This window comes from Nansenia antarctica (genome assembly GCF_963989245.1).
Source record: "Nansenia antarctica genome assembly, chromosome: 18".
In the NCBI taxonomy this organism is placed as follows: Eukaryota; Metazoa; Chordata; class Actinopteri; order Argentiniformes; family Microstomatidae; genus Nansenia; species Nansenia antarctica.
Genome location: NC_137691.1, coordinates 18,196,730 through 18,219,175, shown reverse-complemented (window position 1 = coordinate 18,219,175; position 22,446 = coordinate 18,196,730). Strand labels below are relative to the sequence as shown.

General features: G+C 44.7%; 1 protein-coding gene across 1 annotated transcript; it reads left to right on the top strand.

The window, feature by feature from the left end:
- Positions 1–5,783: 5,783 nt before the first annotated feature.
- LOC308173051 (small ubiquitin-related modifier 2-like) lies at positions 5,784–7,231 on the top strand (the record flags this gene model as incomplete). The annotated part of the gene is made up of 2 exons (XM_080548017.1): positions 5,784–5,798; positions 6,917–7,231. 2 exons carry the CDS (start codon positions 5,784–5,786, stop codon positions 7,229–7,231), a joined length of 330 nt encoding a protein of 109 aa, XP_080404143.1.
- Between the last annotated feature and the right edge of the window lie 15,215 nt (positions 7,232–22,446).

The following is a 22,446-nucleotide window of genomic DNA, read 5'->3' as shown; positions in this document are numbered from 1 at the left end:
TAGACAACACAACAGTGTCACTCTTACAAGCTGCACATAATATTACAGAGGAGCTACTACCCTCATTAACGAGGGAAGACCTGAGGGACCTTCTACCGGGGCTAGAGAACTTCCTCAGAAGGAAGTCAATTTGGGAAGCAGTGCATCCAGAGGAGGGAGTGAAGACGGAGAACAACGACCACATCAACCTGAAGGTGGCGGGACAGGACGGGTCTGTGGTCCGTTTCAAGATCAAGAGACACACGCCGCTCAGCAAGCTGATGAAGGCCTACTGTGAAAGACAGGGATTGACCATGACACGGATCCGGTTCAGGTTCGACGGACAGCCAATCAAGGAGACGGACACACCTGCACAGTTGGAAATGGAGGATGAAGATACAATCGATGTTTTCCAGCAACAGACCGGAGGCCTATACTAAAAGTGTCATGTACCCCGCCACCCTGTATCTACCCCCCCCTCCCGGATCTACCCCCTCACCCCGTATTTAAAGCCCCCACCCCTGTCAAAGCTCCACCCCTGTCAAAGCCTGGTTTGTTCTCTACATTGTTTTATTGGCAGAGTGAACGAGTGTTGAGCTCCCCCCCCCCCCCCACACACACATCCTCCTGTTGATCTCTTCGATCTGATTGAAAAATCATAAAGTTATTCTCTCTTTTTTTTTAAACGAAGTCTTTTTTGTTTGTTTGTATGAAAAATGTAATTGTGTCATAAAAAAACAGCAACTGAAAAAAATAAAAAAATAAAAATTGTTGTTTTGGTATAATATTTGGTGGTCGACCACTGGCCAAAAATTCTGTGTGTTTGCGTTTTAGGTGGTAGAAAAAAGAGTTGTACACTCTATATTCTGCTGCACAGCCATCCACCCCACAGGTGACATGGAAATTAGGACTTCGACCATGACTTGAACTAATATGTCCAAGAAGCACTTTCAAAGACAGAGCCACGAATACTAAGCATATAACACAACGCCAGCTCATGATTAAATCTCACGAAGTTTCACGAGCTCAATAATTCACAGGCTTGCCTTCAACGTCAACAGGTGTGGCCAATGATGCTGCTCCACTCTGCTGCTACGAGAACGGATATGACGTTGGTATGCGTCTTGCGTTTACGTTACGTGACATAAGTTTGAGCAAACGAACTACGCTACCCAGCATCCCTTGGTGCATGGGCCGCACTCTCGCTCTCCCGCTCTCCGCTCTCAGCCCGAAGCGGACCAGTCAGTTCACCAGAGAGCAAGACATTGGAGAGATGGAGAAATTAGACAACACAGTGTCACTCTTACAAGCTGCACATATTACAGAGGAGCTACTACCCTCATTAACGAGGGAAGACCTGAGGGACCTTCTACCGGGGCTAGAGAACTTCCTCAGAAGGAAGTCAATTTGGGAAGCAGTTGTCACTAACTCGGCTCAGAGTAAGTGACAAAATAGCGAGACAAGTCGAGGGTAAAGATAAATGATTATTTTATTAATAACTAAAACAAAAAGTAATTTAGAAATGGGATGTGATAGTCAGTTTATCAGTTGTGTAGGGTGTGGGTGAGTGATCTGTAATGTGGAATGTTGTAAGGTGTAAACAAAGGAACAAAACGTTTGCCACTAACAAAGGAGTCAAAAAGCATAACCTGTATGGAGAGAGAGAGAGAGAGACTGATCCCCAATGCACAACCTAAATAGCCACAGGTGTGCTACATCAGCCAATCAGGCCTCCTCTCCCCACTGCCATCCTGCAACACAATCAGAACAAGACAGCAGTGGAGGGAGGAGACCGTAACACCCCCCCCCCATAATATTTGGGGACTAAAAAGGACCCAAAACCATTTAAAAATACTAACTAACTAACAAAATAAACTTATCCCCATAGCCACCAACCTACTCACCACAACAGCATCCCCCCAGGCCACACCGCACACCTCAGCAACCACGGCCTATGGAAGCAATTTAAGAGGGTGAAGAGAGCCAGGGGAAGGATACAAAAAGGGAGAGGCTGATGACCAGGAAAAACCAAAATCAAAAAATCAAAAGATGCGGTAACCACAACCATACTCTCAACCAGGGTCAATAAAAAATGTAACCACGACCCCCTGGTTCAAAGAACAGAAAAAGCTTCCGCCACCATCAAATAGGAAACAACAGAAGAGCTGCCAGGTCAACACATATTCTACCAGCTCCAAAAGTCCAGACAGCAGCAGGTCAGCAAGAGACTCCGATCTAATCAGTCTTCCCACAAAAACACAAACAAGGCCAGCTACACCCTCACCTTCCTGCGCTGCCACCACAGGACCAGGAGGAGAGCTGGGCACTTCCACACAAATTTTACAGACAACACCATCAACAGATGTACCAATGGCAGGAATAGGATACAACGGTGCAGGCTTTATAACCTGGTTAGGCTTTCCTGTTAACTGGCATGTATGGCATGTCCTAATGTAGGTTGAGATATCTTTTTTCAACCGGGGCCAATAAAAATGACGCAAAATGCGGTCATAAGTCTTTTGGACCCCCAAATGACCAGCCACATCATGCGAGACCCGCAAGATCATCTCACGTAAGGGGTGAGGAACAACAATCTGAACGATTGGATCCCCCACAAAACAATCTCCTTGAGGAACCCCCTTCCTCACCAACAGCTGATCCTGCAGGTAGTAACCCGCAACAACCTCGTCATCAGTAAGAAGCTGTTCAAATAGAACTTTAAGAACAGGGTCAGCTCTCTGCTTCATCACCAGGTCATCTCGAGTAACTACACTAGGACATTTTGACAAAAGGTCACACGCCTTGCTTGTAACCCTAGTTTCAGGGTCAGGTGTAGGAACAGCATTTGCACGGCTCAGCGCACGTGTCACAGCACAGGATGGAAACACCTCAGGGAAACACTGTTTCACAACCAACGGTGGGGATATGTCACCCCAGACGCGTCCACCCGCTAAATTATTCCCCAAAATAACCTCCACACCTTTAACAGGCAGCAACAGCCGCACCCCCACAACAACTTCACCCTGTACCAGGTCTGAAAAGAGGTCAATCTTATGCAATGGGACCGACAAAGTGTTAAGTCCAATTCCCCTAATCAAGACACGGTCACCTGTATCAGATAGCTGGGAAAATGGCAGGGCAGATTTCAGGACAAAAGATTCAGACGCACCAGTGTCACGCAATATCCTAACTGGAACCTTTTCCCCACTCCTAAGGATAGACACAAAACCATTCGTAATGAAAGGTGCATCATTTGAAACAACCAGAGATTTCTCATCTGGCTGCACACAAGACAAACTGGGGGTAGACCAAGCATCTTCAGTAACTGCTAGGCCAATCGGTTTTACCTCAGGACCAGAAAAAGACCTGGTTTTGCCCTGAAGGACAGGACACTCATTCTTCCAGTGACCTCCACCCCGGCAGTAGCGACAGGCTCCTCTTCCTTGTGAGCCTCTATCAAATCTAAAGGACGGGGTCTCATTCCTCGCCTCAAAACTAACAGGACGAAACCCAGATGAGCTCCGCCTCTCACTTATCAGCATGTGATTGCAATTTGTTCCTGTTCGCGGATGACTCGGCTCTGCTGGTCTCTGACAGGGACATATTGCAGGTGGAAAAAGCGCTAAGCACTGAACTGAGTAGAATCTGCATCTGGCTAGCTGACAATAAACTATCAATACACCTAGGTAAAACTGAAACCATCCTATACGGATCCCCATCTAAACTCAGAAAGGCTGAAAATTTTAAAATAAAAGTGGGTAACATTAATATCACAAGAAAAGAGGATATTACATACCTGGGCTCCATCTTAGAGGCAAATCTTTCCGGAGATAAAATGGCAGCAAAAGTAATCAAAAAAGTGAACCATAGAACTAGATTCTTGTACAGGATATCCTCACTTGTCAGTAAAAACACACTGAGGACCCTATCAGGAGCTCTCATTCAATGTCACTTCGACTATGCCGTAACATCATGGTACTATAGAACCACAAAGGCCCATAAAACAAGACTCCAGACAGCCCAAAATAAACTGGTTAGGCTTCTGCTAGGCCTCAACCCTAGGACACATCTAACCGCTGCTCATTTTTTGAGCCTTGATTGGCTACGAGTAGTTGACAGAGTGCAGCAGCTTGCACTGGGCCTGGTCTTCAAGATACGCTACACCACAAAGACACCCAAGTACCTGTCAACATACTTCCAAAAAGTGAACAACGTCCACACATACAACACCAGAGGAAGCTCCACGAACCACGTTCAACCGCGTTGCACCACAAACAAGGGGTTAAACTCGTTTGCAAACTATGCAGTAAAAATGTGGAACGCCCTTCCTATAATCTTAAAGGAGTGCAAAACACTGCCCACCTTCAAAACCACTCTCAAAAAACATTTACAGGAGGCTGCAATCCGTAACTGAACCCTCTAAATCAAAAATCTGATTAAAAGACCCGAACTACCCACTGTACATACTTTGTGTTTTGTCCCCCGCCCCCACCTGTGGTGTATGTCCCCACCTGTCCTACCCGCTGTACATACCTTATGTTTTGTTGTATTGTTCTTCCCATGATGGATGTATGTTTATCTTGTAGATAGTAATAGTTATTTGTCTGTATTATCTTGTAGATAGTACTAGTTTTTTTGTCTGTCTTACATGTAACGATGAATTGAGTATCAAGGACCCCAATTGAAATAAGCCAGTGGCTTTCTTGGGTTTTTATCCTGTTAGTTGACCTTGTATGTAATATGTACTTTCATGTACCTACTTCTGCAAATCTTCTAATAAAGTTTTCAATCAATCAATCAATACGGTCCCAGTCACGAGCACGTAGCTCCCCCAACCTGCCGTTGTGCGTCAAAACAAAGTTATCAGCTAACACTGCTGCCTCAGAAGCTGTACACACCTCGCGTTCACCAAGATATACAGCAAGGTGCTCAGGAACAGAATCTCTGAACTGCTCCAACACAATTAACTGACAACTCCTCATAGCTGGTAACAGATGAGGCAGAGCACCACCGATCAAACTGTAACGTCAACTCACGGACAAAATCAACATGAGATTGCTCGTTACGCCGCTTTGCAGTTCTAAAACGTTGGCGGTACGCTTCCGGAACCAATTGATAAGCACGCAAGATTGCAGCTTTAACTAAGGAATAGTCCCTCCCTACAGTCAGTCCTACTCAGAACAGAGTAGGCCTCCTGGGCTCCACCCGTAATCACGCTCTGTAGGAGCAAGATGCGGTCTGAATCAGACCAACGTCTAACCTCAGCCACTCGCTCAAATAGTAAAAAAAACGAGTCACGGTCTCGCTCATTGAACTTAGGCACAAGCTTTAGGTTAGTAGAAATATCAAAATGGTGACCCACACGTTCCCTAGCGGGGTCGGGATCATAGAGAGAAAACCCCCCGACATTTTTACCCTCTTTAATTAACTTAAGATGCTCCCACTGTAATTCTAATTTAGCACGTTCTAAGCTTTTCTCATGCTCTTGCCTGCTTTTCTAATGCTCTTGCCTGCTTTTCTCATGCTCTTGCTGCAACAACAACAACTCCTTCTGTTGGTCAAAAGTCAAATTACTACTCACGGGAGTTGGGACAGGCGTAAGGGTTAGCCACAGGGATTCCTCCAGGATACCAGCTTGAATCAGATTATCCATCACGACCGTTCTTAAAGTCTCCTTGAGACGGCTAACAGTTTTACTTATTTCAATCTTATGGAGATCCGCGATTTTCAAAAGTTGGTCCTTACTACATCTCTCTAACAACTCCACTGATGGTTTCTGCATGAACTCTTCGACAATAGAAGCCATGATTAATGTGCACGTAACTACTATAACAACAAATGCCTCCCCACCTGTTGAAGCACACAAAACAGTAGCAGTCGCAGTCGCACCGAGCGCAGCAATGGAGATATTCAACGGAGCTTCCCCAAATCCTAGATAGCTCAACCCTAGTCTTCGTAGTCTTCGTGTGGCTTCGTGGTGGGTAATTACGCACTCAATACCGCTAACACGGAACAAGTAACCAGCACGCTGGCATACTCCCCCGTGCTACGGCGATGCCCCCGAGACCACTGCTCTAACCACGGTTACCACACAAAAATAATTAAAAAAACAACAAAAGCCCAACGCACTCCCCAAAGGAAATACGCCGCTATGCCTAACATGGGGTAGAAGGCATCAGCTCCTAAATCTCTCACCACTGCACAAGGAACAACCACACTCCTACTTAGGTGTCCCAACAGATAGTAGAGCAAATGGCGTCTCTAGCCTGGGCAAGTGTCTGGAGACAAACCGTAGTCCTCTCTCTCCCCCAGCACACAAACAAACACAAATAACTGTTGGCACAAATCACAACAGAAAGGTAACTAAGATGCCACAGCATCAACACAAAACCATACCCAACTTATCTGCCAAATGTTTTAGCGCTTAACAAAGAACCAACCAAAGAACAACGAACCAACGAACTAACCAATTTAACAAAGAACCAACCAAAGAACAACCAACCCAAATCACTGAAACTATCAAACAAAGAGCGCTAACCAAACTACAACAAAAGGTCCTACAACAACTAAATCCGACGGCCGAGCCCCCATTTGTCACTAACCCGGCTCAGAGTAAGTGACAAAATAGGGAGACAAGTCGAGGGTAAAGATAAATGATTATTTTATTAATAACTAAAACAAAAGGTAATTTAGAAATGGGATGTGATAGTCAGTTTATCAGTTGTGTAGGGTGTGGGTGAGTGATCTGTAATGTGGAATGTTGTAAGGTGTAAACAAAGGAACAAAACGTTTGCCACTAACAAAGGAGTCAAAAAGCATAACCTGTATGGAGAGAGAGAGAGAGACTGATCCCCAATGCACAACCTAAATAGCCACAGGTGTGCTACATCAGCCAATCAGGCCTCCTCTCCCCACTGCCATCCTGCAACACAATCAGAACAAGACAGCAGTGGAGGGAGGAGACCGTAACACAGTGCATCCAGAGGAGGGAGTGAAGACGGAGAACAACGACCACATCAACCTGAAGGTGGCCGGACAGGACGGGTCTGTGGTCCGTTTCAAGATCAAGAGACACACGCCGCTCAGCAAGCTGATGAAGGCCTACTGTGAAAGACAGGGATTGACCATGACACGGATCCGGTTCAGGTTCGACGGACAGCCAATCAAGGAGACGGACACACCTGCACAGTTGGAAATGGAGGATGAAGATACAATCGATGTTTTCCAGCAACAGACCGGAGGCCTATACTAAAAGTGTCATGTACCCCGCCACCCTGTATCTACCCCCCCCTCCCGGATCTACCCCCTCACCCCGTATTTAAAGCCCCCAACCCTGTCAAAGCTCCACCCCTGTCAAAGCCTGGTTTGTTCTCTACATTGTTTTATTGGCAGAGTGAACGAGTGTTGAGCTTCCCCCCCACACACACACATCCTCCTGTTGATCTCTTCGATCTGATTGAAAAATCATAAAGTTATTCTCTCTTTTTTTAAAAACGAAGTCTTTTTGTTTGTTTGTTTGTTTGTTTGTATGAAAAATGTAATTGTGTCATAAAAAAACAGCAACAAAAAAAAAAAAATGTAATAATAATATCCGTTGCCCCTGAGTTCGTTCAACGTTTGCCCACGGCCTTGGTGTTGAGTTTTCTTGTGACAGTGGTCAAGTATTAGTTGTGTGACAATGCTTTCCTTAGGAAGGATTACTGGATGCTTCAACTCAAACGAAGCGGAAGACTTTCTCAACCGCCCTCCAACCCTGAGCAGACCTTCTTCAATGATAGGATCAAGTTAGGATATCCGGTGAGTTTTTGGTAGTTTGTCAGATTTTTGACTAAGCCATTTCAGCTCCTTTTCAAAGGCTTCTCCTTGTGCTGCTTTGATGAGCGCAACAGCGGCTAGTTGTCTTTCCTCAACACTAATGGGCCCTGTCCGGTCTTTATTCACCAGTCGTTGAATTCGAGCAATAACATTGAGGGCTGTATTCCAATCTGAGAGTCTTGACAACCTTTCGAGGAAGCTTTCTCTTTCAATGACATCTGTTTTCAGGACTTTTACCTCTGGGTCACCTACAAGAAGCTCTGGAGATCTTTGGTTTGTGACAATGTCTCGTTCCCATAGGAACTTTGGACCTGTGAGCCAATTTGAATACATCAGATCTGCCACCTTGAGACCCCTAGATGCATGGTCTGCCTGATTTTGACTTGTTTCAACGTAGAACCATTGTTTAGGATCTGTGATGTCTCTTATTCTCTGGACGCGATTAGCAACAAAAACATGAAAGCGCCGGGCTTCGTTCTTGATATATCCGAGCACTACCTGTGAATCTGTCCAGAAAAATTCCTCATCTATTTTCAATTCAAGCTCTTCTCTAAGAGTGTTGCTTACTGCAGCAGAGACTGTAGCTGCAGTGAGCTCAAGGCGTGGTATGGTGACAACATGTGTGGGTGCCACCCTGGCCTTACCCATGACCAGTGCACAATGCACTTGTTCTTCAGCAACAATCCTGATATATGAGCATTGCCCATAACCGTTGTTGCTGGCATCTGAGAAATGATGCAGCTCCATTTTTTGGATTGTGCCCAGGTTCTCGGGAATGTAGCATCTTGGTATCTCGATTTTCGGAAGGTTCTCCAAGTCACGGAGCCATGTTTCCCATCTTGGCTTCAGTTCAGGGGGAAGAGGTTCATCCCATCTGTTGTGTCCTGTTTATACCGCCAGTGGGCGCTAGTATGCTAGTGATGTATGGAGTGACGGAAGTGATGTATGCACTGACGGATGTGGAGAAGACGGAGTTGAATAAACGTGCGAAGTGAAAAGCAGCTGCGTGTCTCCCGGTCTCATTCTTTTCCTAACTACTTTCTTACTACAGAATACCAAATTTATGGCGACGAGGATGGCTATTTCCGTACCCTTACCTACACCGTTCATGCCTGTGCCAGGCGAACCTGCTATTTCTTTTCCTACTTGGTTGACAATGTTTGAAAATTACATGCTCGTAATTGATGCTACCGGAGAAAAATGGCCGGAGGAAAGAAAGCGCGCGGTCCTTCTCCATGCACTTGGGACCGAAGGACAAAGACTGTTCTACACTCTAAAGGATACGGGTGTTACCTACACTTCTGCCGTGGATGGACTGAAAAAGTACTTTGTTCCTAAGGTGAATGTGATTGCTGAGCGTCACAAATTTCGACAGAGAGCTCAGGGTCCTGACGAGACGGTTAATCAGTTCCTTGCTTCATTACGCGAGCTAGCTGCAGCTTGTGAATTTGGTGCCATGGAGGAACAAATGATTCGTGATCAACTGATTGAGCGTGTTGCTAATACACGCATACGAGACAGACTTTTGCTTGAATCGGACTTGTCTCTGGACAAAGCTACTTCAATGGCCTTACAAATTGAGGCTGGACTACGGAACTCCAACGTTCTCTCTGGAGCTACAGCTTCGGTGAGAGCCATCGAGAAACAGCCGACGAGGAGGAGGTTCGACAAGGGCAAGAAGAAAGCTCCGACGACGACTGCACCTGCCACGGTCTACAGCCAGCCAGTCTACGGTCTACAGCCAGCTACTACGGTCTACAGCCAGCGCGCCTGCTTCCGATGCGGATCCACAGGACACTTAGCTAACAAGCCTACATGTCCGGCGGTTAAGGTGACTTGCAATACATGCAGAAAAGTTGGACATTTTTCCAAGGTGTGTAGATCGGCTCAAAAAGAGGTGCGTGAGGTAGTGGTGAATGACGTTACTGTGCTTTACATGCAGGGGGCCGTCGTGAATGATAAAATTATGTGTACTGTACGAGTTGATGCAAATTATCATTCCCATGATGTTGAGCTGATAGTGGATACAGGCTCATCTGTTTCTATTATTCCAGAGAGTACTTACCAGACACTTTTCCATACATGTGTCCTTGCTGAGCCTACAGTGAATCTGCTTACTTACTCCAGAGAGAAAATTCCTGTTAAAGGTTGCATGCATGCTACAGTTGTTCATAATGGACATTCAGTTACAGGTTCATTGATAGTGGTTGAATCAGGAAATGCATTGCTGGGACTAGATTTATTTGTAGCATTGCAGATGTGCATTGAGGGTAACAAAATTATTACTGTTAGCCCTGCTAGCTCTCCTACTGTGCTCCGAGCACCTACTGTACAGAGTACCACTCCACAGACCGAACCAGAGGTTCTAGTACAGGAGTTAGGGTGTGCAAAAGGTTTTATGCACAAAATACAGGTTAAACCAGATGCTGTGCCAGTACAGCAGAAACTGAGGAGGCTTCCGTTCTCAGTGAGGCAGGCTGTGACCGATGAGCTCGCAGAGCTACAGGAAAAAGGCGTTATAGAACGTATAGATGCATCTCCATGGGTTTCCCCTATAGTTGTGACCCAGAGAAAGGGGGGAGGAAAGCCTCGCCTGTGTGTTGACCTCAGAGAACCTAATAAGGCAATCATCAGTGACTGTCATCCCTTACCGCACATGGATGAACTGTTCGCTGAGCTCCGTGGAGCCACAGTCTTTTCTACTATAGACTTAGCCTCTGCTTATCACCAGTTGCCATTGCATCCAGATAGCCGTGATTTAACTGCGTTTATCACGCATGAGGGTCTCTTTCGTTTCTGCCGAGTGCCATTTGGCCTCGCTTCTGCTCCTTCAGCTTTTCAGAAAATGATGTCGACAGTACTGACAGGCCTGCCAGGCGTACAGGCCTACCTGGATGATGTGATTTGCTACGGCGTCACACAGCAGGATCACGATGTCAGCCTACGGAGAGTGCTACATGCTCTAAATGAAGTGGGACTTAAACTGAACATGCACAAGTGTAAGTTCAACCAGAAAGCTCTGCGCTTCCTGGGCCACACTGTGTCCAAAGATGGTCTTCATCCTGACCAAGACGGGGTCAGTGCTGTGGTGAACGCGCCTGCCCCGCACGACACATCCTCCCTGCGGTCCTTCCTAGGACTTGCATCGTGGTATAGTAAATTCATACCTGACTTCTCTACTGTGGTGGAACCGCTACGTGCTACACTCAGGGAATCTACTGACACTAAGTTTGAATGGACAGCGGATGCAGAGTACAGTTTTACTGAGGTTAAGAGACTGATTACTGAGAGTCCTACCTTAGCATTGTATGATCCTGAGTTACCTACTTATGTCACTACCGATGCTTCTAACTATGGATTGGGGGCTGTAATGAGCCAGATTCACCCAGACAATACAGAGAGAACCATAGCTTTTGCGTCCAGGACACTTTCTCCTGCAGAGAGAAAGTACTCTACCGTCGAGCGTGAGGCGCTGGCATGCGTTTGGGCGGTGGAAAGGTGGAGAACCTACCTGTGGGGACATCGTTTTGTCCTACGCACAGACCACCAAGCGTTGACAACCCTACTCACTTCCAGGGGTACGGGTCGCGCAGGTCTGAGAATAGCGAGATGGTCTGCACGTCTACTATGCTTTACTTATGATGTCACTTACCATCCAGGGAAACGTAATGTGACTGCTGACTGCTTGTCCAGACTCCCTCTGCCTTCGACAGGAGAGGTGGAGGAGGAGCCAGACATGGTGGCTACTGTGTTCACAGGTTCCTCACATGCCATATCTGTGACCGAGTTCACTGCTGCCTGTGAGGCCTGTCCTGAACTGACTCAACTGAGACAGCAGATACAGAAAGGTTGGCCAAAATGCAGTAAGAATGTGACAAAGGAACTTGCTCCATATTTTAGAGTGAGAGATGAACTGGCTGTGGATGAACTACTTGTCATGAGAGGCCCCGACCGTGTGGTGGTTCCTACTACACTACGGTCTAAAGTTGTAAATTTAGCTCATGAAGCGCATCAGGGAATAGTGCGTACTAAACAGAGACTACGAGAGCTATATTGGTGGCCGCAAATGGACAGATGTGTCCAGACATTAGTAGGCTCATGTGTACCCTGTCAATACAATGACAAAACAGCCAAAACTGCGCCTGCACCACTTACCCCAGTGGAACTGCCAGGTGGACCATGGGAGAAGGTGGCCATTGACATTGTTGGTCCCTTTGACTGTGCGACATGGGACTGCCGTTATGCTATTACACTCACAGACTATTACAGTAAGTGGCCAGAGGTGGCGTTTGTCTCTACTGTAACTACAGAGGCGGTTATTAGCTTCTTGACTACAGTGTTTAGTCGTGAAGGTAACCCTTCCTTCCTGGTCTCTGACAACGGATGTCAGTTTACCTCCCATGCTTTTGCAAGCTTTCTGGGAGAGAGAGAGATAAAGCACCTGCGTTCCAGTGTTTATTATCCAAGAGCCAACGGGGCTATTGAGAGATTTAATCGAGTTCTCAAAGAGTGTATTCAGACGGCTGAGAGAATGCACAAGCCATGGAAACATGCAGTAACAGAGTTCTTACTGAACTATCGCGCTACGCCGCATGCTACTACAGGAGCTACTCCCTTTGAGTTGCTGAGGAACAGAAAGATGCGTACAAAACTAAATGTCCTCCCTGTATCACAACAAATTAAGTCACATGAGAAAGTGCAGGAGACAGTGAGACGCAAGCAACAGGAGAGTAAGGAGTACACAGACAGAATGAGGGGAGCGAAAGTGCCCATGTTCCAAGTGAATGACACCGTACGTGTCCGCAGACCGGAGCATGTAAAAAAGGGATCATCAAGATTCACAGAACCGCTGACAGTAGTTAGTAAAGCAGGACAGAATACATACCTGCTCAGTGATGGTCGAAAATGGAATGCATCCAAGCTTACACGCTTCCCCAAGGATGCTCTGTCTGGCACCAGTGGTGAAAAGGAGATTGAGCTAGAGGAGTTCATGGTGCCCGAGACAGAGAATGTGTTTAATGAACCAGGTCCAAGAAGGAACCTGAGAGTCAGAAACCCACCTAGGTGGCTGGTAGACTTTGTGCCGTAGAGAACGTACTAAAAGGGTAGGATAGAACACGGTTCTAACTTAGTAAAAAAAGGTCCTACAATGCAATGACAAAAGTGAATGTTCATTTCATGTTTCACTGTCATAAACTGTTTATTGTTGTTATTCATTCTGCTGATTCATTCATTTTCATTTCCTTAGTTTTCATTTTATTTCAATTGTACTGACACCAGTCTACAGAATATTGCATTCTTTGAGTACTGTAATTCCTGAAAAGGAGGAAATGTTGTGTCCTGTTTATACCGCCAGTGGGCGCTAGTATGCTAGTGATGTATGGAGTGACGGAAGTGATGTATGCACTGACGGATGTGGAGAAGACGGAGTTGAATAAACGTGCGAAGTGAAAAGCAGCTGCGTGTCTCCCGGTCTCATTCTTTTCCTAACTACTTTCTTACTACAGAATACCACACCATCCTACACCCCGCTTGCACATCTCTTGAAGCACTGTTTTCCCAGTCAAGATGTAGGGAGCGAGAAATCCTAAAGGGTCGTACACACTTGCAACTGTGGATAGGATTCCTCGCCGTGTGGCTGCCTTTTCCTCCAGGACGACATTGAACGAGAACACATCCGTCTCTACGTTCCATTTTACTCCCAGTACACTCTGCATGGGAAGCTCAATGTAGTTCAAATCAACATCCTTCACTACACTGGCACATTCACTCTTTGGAATTGCATCCAAGACTTCTCTGCTGTTGGATACAAATTTGTGTAGGTGTAGTTTTCCCTTCGCACAGATTTCTCTTGCTTCACTGACCAGCTGGTTGGCTTTCTCAACTGACTCAACGCTGATAAGCCCGTCATTCACGTAGAAATTTCTCTGAATGAAGCTTGCTGCCAGTGGGTAGTCCTTTCCATATTCACTTGCGAGATATTTCATGCCGTAGTTAGCACATCCCGGAGATGATGCTGCTCCAAAAATATGCACTCGCATGCAATATTCCTTAGGCTCTCTTTCTGTGTTCATGTTCCCACCACAGGAACCTCAAGAAATCACGATCCTCTGGGGAGACATGAAAGCGGTGAAACATCTTCTCCACATCACAGATGATTGCAATTTGGTGCTCACGAAACCTACACAGCACCCCAGTCAGAGTATTAGTTAAATCAGGTCCTGTGAGAAGGTGGTCATTTAGAGAGGTGTCTTCAAATCTGGCAGAGCAGTCAAATACAACTCTGATTTTACCTGGCTTCCTAGGATGGTACACGCCGTGGTGTGGGATGTACCATGTATTGCCCTCTTTTGGTGAGATATCTGCTTCTTCTACGTCGCCATTCTTGAAAACACCGTCCATGAACTTCACGTAGTCCTCTTTGTACTGGGGACTTTTCTCTAGTTTCCTTTTCAGATGTTTTGATCTGGCTATAACGACCTGCTTGTTGTTCGGAAGCTGGGGACGCTCTCTAAAGGGTAGGGGCATTTCCAAGTGTCCTTCCTTGTTGTGTTGAACTTTCCCATTCAGGAGCTGTAGGAACTGAATATCTTCTTGGGATATGCTCTTTTCTTTGGGGTTCGTGTCCAGGAAATCTGTTTCCAATGCCTTAATCACAGAGGCAGGTGTGATAGGCGGAAGTTATTTTACAGAAATACGATGGCAGAACCCTGTCGCATCCCTTGAGCTTGTGCGAGGTGTTTTTGATCCTACTATGCTCCAGCCTAAATCCGTCTTGACTGCGTATGGATCGTAGTCTTCCCCTGATATCACTTGTTTTGGTTTCACGGCCCTTGCACAGTCATAGCCAATTAGGAGTCCTACAGGACAGTTCAACAGATCTGGCATATCTTCTGCTATGCTGAGAAGGTGCGTCCACTCTTTCGCACTTTCACAAGTGGGTATACTATTTTGCTCCAATGGTATGTATTCTTGAGTGTATGCGGGTGGTAGCTTGATGCACTCTTGTGACATGTACCCTCTAACTTTCAGCCCAACCACTCTTTGACAGTTCACTATTGAACCCCTGTCAGTCATTGTTGACAACTTCAATTTGATTGGTTCTGTGTCTGCTTGTATCTTTTCACAGACCTCTTGGTAAATAAATGTATTACTGCTCTGTGTGTCCAGTAATGCATACACTAAGGTTTCAGGGCTGTTTTTTGCTGCACAAGAGAGCCACACCGGAACAATCATTGAAGTGCGATCACTGTTGTCCACTCCCACGCTGCATAAGGCAGTGGAAGTACTTTCCTTTGGTGGACGTGCTTCTGGTCTTTCTCCTTGCACATGTTCTTCATGAAGCGGAGAGGGATGGCTCCGCTTGCAAATATTGCAAGTAGCTCTTTTTCTACAGTTTTTGGAGACATGGCCAACTCTGAGACATCCGAAGCACATTTTGTTGTCGAGGATAAACCTTTTCTTTTCCTCCAGAGGCATTGCTGCAAACGTTTCACATTTATATATGAAGTGGTTTTCTTGACAGCAAATGCATTCTAATTGCCCATTGCTTTCAGTGGCCGAAGGGCTGGTTTTGAAACCTGTGTTACTTTCTGATGCACTTGAGTACCTTGAAGGGGCTTTTGGTTTTTGTGACACCTTTGTTGACGTCGCCATGGAGCTGGCTTTGTGACGCTTCTGTTCCCTCTGTTCTGGTTTTTCATCTGTCTGCTTTAATGCATGAAGGGAGGAAACTGGATTGCATGCAATGCGTGCCTCATCTGCCACAAAGTCCGAAAACTCCTTGAAACCTGGATATGGCTTTCCTTCATCCAGTGCTCTAGTGACGTAACGGTTCCAGCGGCTTGTTGCCCAGTCAGGAAGTTTCAGTAGTAACTTCTGGTTTTCTTCACAGTCGTCTAAAACCTTTAGACCTTGTACATGGGGCATTGCATTCTTGCAGGAGATGAGGAAGTCACTAAACTCCCTTAGTTTAAGCGAGTCTCTTGGACCAATCTTTGGCCAACTACTCAGCTTTCCCCGGAATGCTCTTTGGACCACGAAGGAGTGGCCATAGCGCTTGTTCAAGGCATCCCAAGCCTGTGTGTACGCTTCCGCATCAGTTCTATAGAATGTTCCTTCTAACACACTAAGTGCTTCCCCACCTATGTATTTTTTCAAATAGAACATCCTATATGCTGGGTTTGTACAGCTTGTGTCGATTAAAGCCTTGAAGCAACTACTCCATTCAATGAATTTAAGTGGGTCTCCTGTGAACATGAACGGCTCTGGTGCTGGAAGTCTAGTCATTGCCAGGGATTCCTTTAATGCATGAAGCATCGAGGCTTCATTCTCCTTTGGCTCTGGGTTGCTTTCATAGCAAGGAGGGACTGAAGCACTTTGGGAAACTTGAGCACATGGAGTACTGTCATGCTGTATTGGAAGCTGACTTGTTGGAGGCCAAGTGGTTATTACTTTAATATTTCCTATTTCAGCATTACATTTTGATTCCTCTTCAGCATACACATTGTATTCAGCCTCCATGGCTTCAAGGTCCCTTTGATCTTCCAGCACCTTCAACCTCACTTCCTGGGCTAGCACCTCCTTCTTTGACCTCTCTTGCTGGGCTAGCACCTCCTTCTTTGACCTCTCTTGCTGGGCTAGCACCTCCATCTTTGACCTCTCTTGCTGGGCTAGCACCTCCATCTTTTGAGTGGAGACGTCTCTTTCCCTGTTTACTTCAGCGCATTTTGCTGCCAAACGTGCCGCTACATCTGTCTTCTTCTCTGAGACATGACTTCCTTGATGACTACTCTGCCTATCTCTTGACACAGTTGATCCATAAATTGACCTAGCATCTTCTCTTTGGAGTAACTGTTGTAGAGCCTTTTTTGCATCCACTGCATCAAACTTCTTAATATCAGCTTCTGTATAACGCTTTTCAAGGAGTGCAGTTATTTCAGTAGTAACTGAGGTGCAGCTATCTATTTTCCTTTTTATATCTTGAGATGGAATGGCCAGAGCACGTAAAATCTCATATACTTGTTTTAGTTCTGAGTCATATTTGTCTACGGCTGTGATCATTTCACTTAACTCAATTTTAGAGCGTTCTTCCTTTAGTTTAGATCTCATGAGTTGAACCTCTGCTTTGAAGTTTACATATGTGCGCATAAACTTTCTTTCTTTGTTTGCTATCTCATTCTTTTTTAACTCAAGCATTTTCTCTGTTGGGCGTCTTTCCCTTTCTGATCGCCTCAGCTCTGATTCAGATTCAGATGATAGCTCCTGGAGCCCTTCTTTATTTGTTTCTAAATCTGCATCAATTTCCCTTATGCAATCTTCAATTGTTTGTATTTCTGAGTCGTCGATTTCGGTATCTAATCTCTCCTTTAATTGTGCCTTTTCAATTTCTAGAGACATAATTATTTGCTCTAGTGTACACATTTCTGATATACTCTGGTCCATTTTTGCTTAACTACTTTGAAACTATATTATTTCAATCCCAAATGACAAGGCAAACTATAGAACCAATAGGGAAATGCACACTATCAATTATCAAACAAGTTACACATTTATCTGATCAACTTACAGAATTATCAATATGCAATAATTACATTTTCTACATGTATTATTAGTATAACATCAAATATAGAAGAGACTTTGTTTCCAAACTCAAAAGATACATTCTGACCTGGTATCCCAAAGGTGTAATGACTTATTGCTACTCAATTGTCCAAGGGTGTTGAAATACTGCCTGCTTGTGGCTGTCCTTGGCAATGGCAGTCTTTTATTCTTCAAATGGCGCAAACAGTCACGTCAACGAACGCTGGGATATGTAGGCAGGTCTTCCACGTGGAATGCGGCGATGGAGTCTTTCAGGGACGCAGGTCTTGCTCTATCCTGGCAGGAACGCTGGCGAGCCTCGGTGCTCAGTCCATGGCTGTTGAGATGATTCTTTCACTCGTCCTAGGCTTGGCCACGTTTTCACTCCATGCCATGCGTTTTTCACTATAACTGCTCCCGAAGGTGTTCTTCTGATAGACAAGCAACCCACGATTCTGATACTGATGTTCTTTATTTTGTGTGCACACTACCCACTCAACATACTAGCCACCTCTCTAGCTGGCATGGCGTTCCGACATCACATACATGTGAGAAATTACTAGAGAAAACGGCAAATCAAAATGCACAGTCAAACAGTAACAAACAAAACAACAACATACCGTGTGCGCCTTCTATTCAGAACCTCAGGAGTAGCTAGAATAGTTAAATACAGACTTAAACATCAAACTAAAACTTCTCTTCCGACCGTGACGGAAACCGTTTCTTGAACAGTGAGCAGTGAGGTGTCGTCAACAGTGAGGTGTTGTCGTGAACAGTGAGGTGTCGTCAACAGCTCACAATTACAAAGTTTAAATAAACAAAATAAACAATAATTGTACAACAATAACATATACATTTCTATAAATAATCTTTTTACATTAAACAAAATAAGAAAAGTGATTATTTTCTATGACAGTTACAATACATGTCCGCAGCCGGATTCGAACCGGCGACCTTGAGATGACATGGCTGACACCTTGAAATTGGCTATGGATAACACACAATAAAGTAGCTTTAAGAAGACAGTTCACGGTCAATAAATATAAAAACGTAGCTTCTCGGTGTGCTGGGTGATGATCTAGCTTTATTGTTATGGATCAACGGTCCAGATCAAGGTTCTGACGTACAGGTCCAGATCAAGGTTCTGACGTACAGGTCGCACTCGAGTTCATAGTGCCGTCTCGTATCTGCGACCTTAAAATAGGCCAGAACCGCTATTGTCCTCGGACGTAACCACAAGACCACGGAGAAGCTAACGGAATTATGATGGCAGTTAGGATATTTAAACCTTTCGAACGTTAAATTGTTTTTTGAAGGATATACCGCCGTCCACTAGGTGGCAGTATTTCGCTTGTTATGCTGCCCGGCTCATTTAGGAGTCGGACATATTATTGTTGATTAGTTTCAGACGTTCATGTTACGGTGGTTGTCTATTAAGCTGTCCACCTAATTCCTGTAAGTCTGTCATTCGAATGTTTATGGTTAAGTTACATATTGTACATTTACCCTGCTTATACTTTATACATTATATATATATATAGTTATATTATCATTAGTGTATTATATTCAGATGTGAGAGTTAGCATACTGTCTCAGTTCATGCTTCTATTGTTTGTATCACTGCAGGGCTTCTTCATCTTTGTCATTAAACTCTTCATTGACATTGAGGAGCGTCATATTAATGTGTGTATCTTAAACTACGAAGACAATTGTAATCTTCTTGCACTTGAATAGCATTAAGGTTGATGCAGGCTCACTAGTCAGCTATAATATATAACATTTTATATGAAAACACCTGCTATCATGCTAATTTCACACGTAATTCGCTCCTGAATCGTTGATGGCCCTGCCAGGATTTGGCAGTGCCAGGTTTTGGCATGACAGAGCCAAGAAAAAGAGACCATTTTGATACAGTTTGAAACAACGGTTCTAAAGTACAGAGTTAGGGAGTTCATACTAAAGTACAGAGTTAGGGAGTTCATACTAAAGTACAGAGTTAGGGAGTTCATACTAAAGTACAGAGTTAGGGAGTTCATACTAAAGTACAGAGTTAGGGAGTTCATACTAACGTACAGAGTTAGGGAGTTCATACTAAAGTACAGAGTTAGGGAGTTCATACTAAAGTACAGAGTTAGGGAGTTCATACTAACGTACAGAGTTAGGGAGTTCATACTGAAGTACAGCAGTGGTGTGCCGTCAGGGCCAGCAAGGCCTTCTCTGCTGGCCTAAACATCATCAGAATATACATTTTATTTTAATATATTTTTTCCACAAATATGTATTAATGATTCCCCATAGTCTATTCTCTTCATTTCATAGCTTTCCTCTTGGTTGCGCTGCTTCCAGTCTCCGATTGAGATTTGGAGGGCTGGCCTTTATGTTAGAGCTTTTATCCAATCAAAATGTGTTGCTAGGGGGCTCCAAAATCGGCCCGCCTGCACGTTAAACGGTGCCGCGAATCCGACCTGTAACTTAACGTTGGAACGAGAAAACCTGTGGCGTACCTAGTAAACCTACGTAGATGCGAGCAAAAGCAACAACGGCGCCTGCTGTAAGGCTCAATGATGTCAGCACCCAGCACGTCTTTTGATTGGATACGCACTATTGATACGCACTATTGATACGCACTATTGATATTCACTATTGAGATGCGTAACTATGCCGGTAGATGTGAAACTTTTGAAAGTGCGCAGGGAAACGGAGCTCCGTTGACTGATCGATAATACTGATCGATTGTGTCCTGTTTTTGGGTAAACAATAACTTTCATTTAGGGGACACGATAAAAGCGCCGAGTCCACAAACAGAGGAAACTACGTTGAGCTTCTTTCTTTTCTGGCTGAAAACAACCCAGATTTACATTACCACCTGTCCACAAACAAAGTGTTTACTGGGACGTCAGGCAAAATACAAAACGACCTGATTTTTGCTATTGCTGAAGTGATGGGAGAAGAGATCAAAATGGAGATTAAAAAGGCACCCTTTGTCGCTATTATGGTGAACGAGACGACAGACGTGGGTAATGTAGCGATCTTAAAGATGTTAGTTTAACACTCTTCATTGTAAATGCGGATTTATTGATTACAAATGCTTCGGAAATATTAATATAACTCTGTTGTACTTGTCTGACTATGTTAAGGTGATGTAACACAGAGTTATACTGTGTTTCTGTCTAGTTTCTAGAGCCATGGCGTCATAACGATGGTATTAAGAGGTAGAATAATTCAGGTAGGAATGTGTCGGACATCACTGAAGGCCTAGGTGTGAAATGCACCGCCCGCCACTGAAGTACAGAGTTAGGGAGTTCATACTAAAGTACAGAGTTAGGGAGTTCATACTATTTGATTGATTGATTGAAAACTTTATTAGAAGATTTGCAGAAGTAGGTACATGAAAGTACATATTACATACAAGGTCAACTAACAGGATAAAAACCCAAGAAAGCCACTGGCTTATTTCAATTGGGGTCCTTGATTCTCAATTCATCGTTACATGTAAGACAGACAAAAAAACCTAGTACTATCTACAAGATAATACAGACAAATAACTAGTACTATCTACAAGATAAACATCCATCCATCATGGGAAGAACAATACAACAAAGCATAAGGTATGTACAGCGGGTAGGACAGGTGGGGACATACACCACAGGTGGGGGCGGGGGACAAAACACAAGTATGTACAGTGGGTAGTTCGGGTCTTTTAATCTGATTTTTGATTTAGAGGGTCCAGTTACGGATTGCAGCCTCCTGTAAATGTTTTTTGAGAGTGGTTTTGAAGGTGGGCAGTGTTTTGCACTCCTTTAAGATTATAGGAAGGGCGTTCCACATTTTTACTGCATAGTTTGCAAACGAGTTTAACCCCTTGTTTGTGGTGCAAGGCGGTTGAACGTGGTTCGTGGAGCTTCCTCTGGTATTGTATGTGTGGACGTTGTTCACTTTTTGGAAGTATGTTGACAGGTACTTGGGTGTCTTTGTGGTGTAGCGTATCTTGAAGACCAGGCCCAGTGCAAGCTGCTGCACTCTGTCAACTACTCGTAGCCAATCAAGGCTCAAAAAATGAGCAGCGGTTAGATGTGTCCAAGGGTTGAGGCCTAGCAGAAGCCTTACCAGTTTATTTTGGGCTGTCTGGAGTCTTGTTTTTTGGGCCTTTGTGGTTCTATAGTACCATGATGTTACGGCATAGTCGAAGTGACATTGAATGAGAGCTCCTGATAGGGTCCTCAGTGTGTTTTTTCTGAAAAGTGAGGATATCCTGTACAAGAATCTAGTTCTATGGTTCACTTTTTTGATTACTTTTGCTGCCATTTTATCTCCGGAAAGATTTGCCTCTAAGATGGAGCCCAGGTATGTAATATCCTCTTTTCTTGTGATATTAATGTTACCCACTTTTATTTTGAAATGTACAGCCTTTCTGAGTTTAGATGGGGATCCGTATAGGATGGTTTCAGTTTTACCTAGGTGTATTGATAGTTTATTGTCAGCTAGCCAGATGCAGATTCTACTCAGTTCAGTGCCTAGCGCTTTTTCCACCTGCAATATGTCCCTGTCAGAGACCAGCAGAGCCGAGTCATCCGCGAACAGGAACAAATTGCAATCACATGCTGATGACATGTCATTCACATATATTAGGAACAGTAAAGGTCCCAATATGCTTCCTTGTGGAACGCCGCAGGTCACTGGGAGGGGGGGGGACAGTGTTCCGTTCACACTAACCACCTGTTCCCTCCCCTCTAAGTAGGATTGCATCCAGCTCACCGATGTTCTATCGAACCCAATTGCTTTCAGTTTATCTAACAATATGTGGTGATCTACTGTGTCGAAGGCCTTCTGGAGGTCCAGCATGACCATGCCGCAGTACTTGCCCGAGTCCACCTCATGGTTGATGTGGTCGTTCAAATAGAGAAGGCATGTGTCAGTGGAATGGGATGTTCTGAATCCTGATTGAAATTCACACATCAGATTTTTTTCGGTAAGGTACCTATCAACCTGTTCATAAACTATTTTTTCCATAAGTTTCGAGATGGAATTAAGAATAGAAACAGGTCGGTACTAAAGCACAGAGTTAGGGAG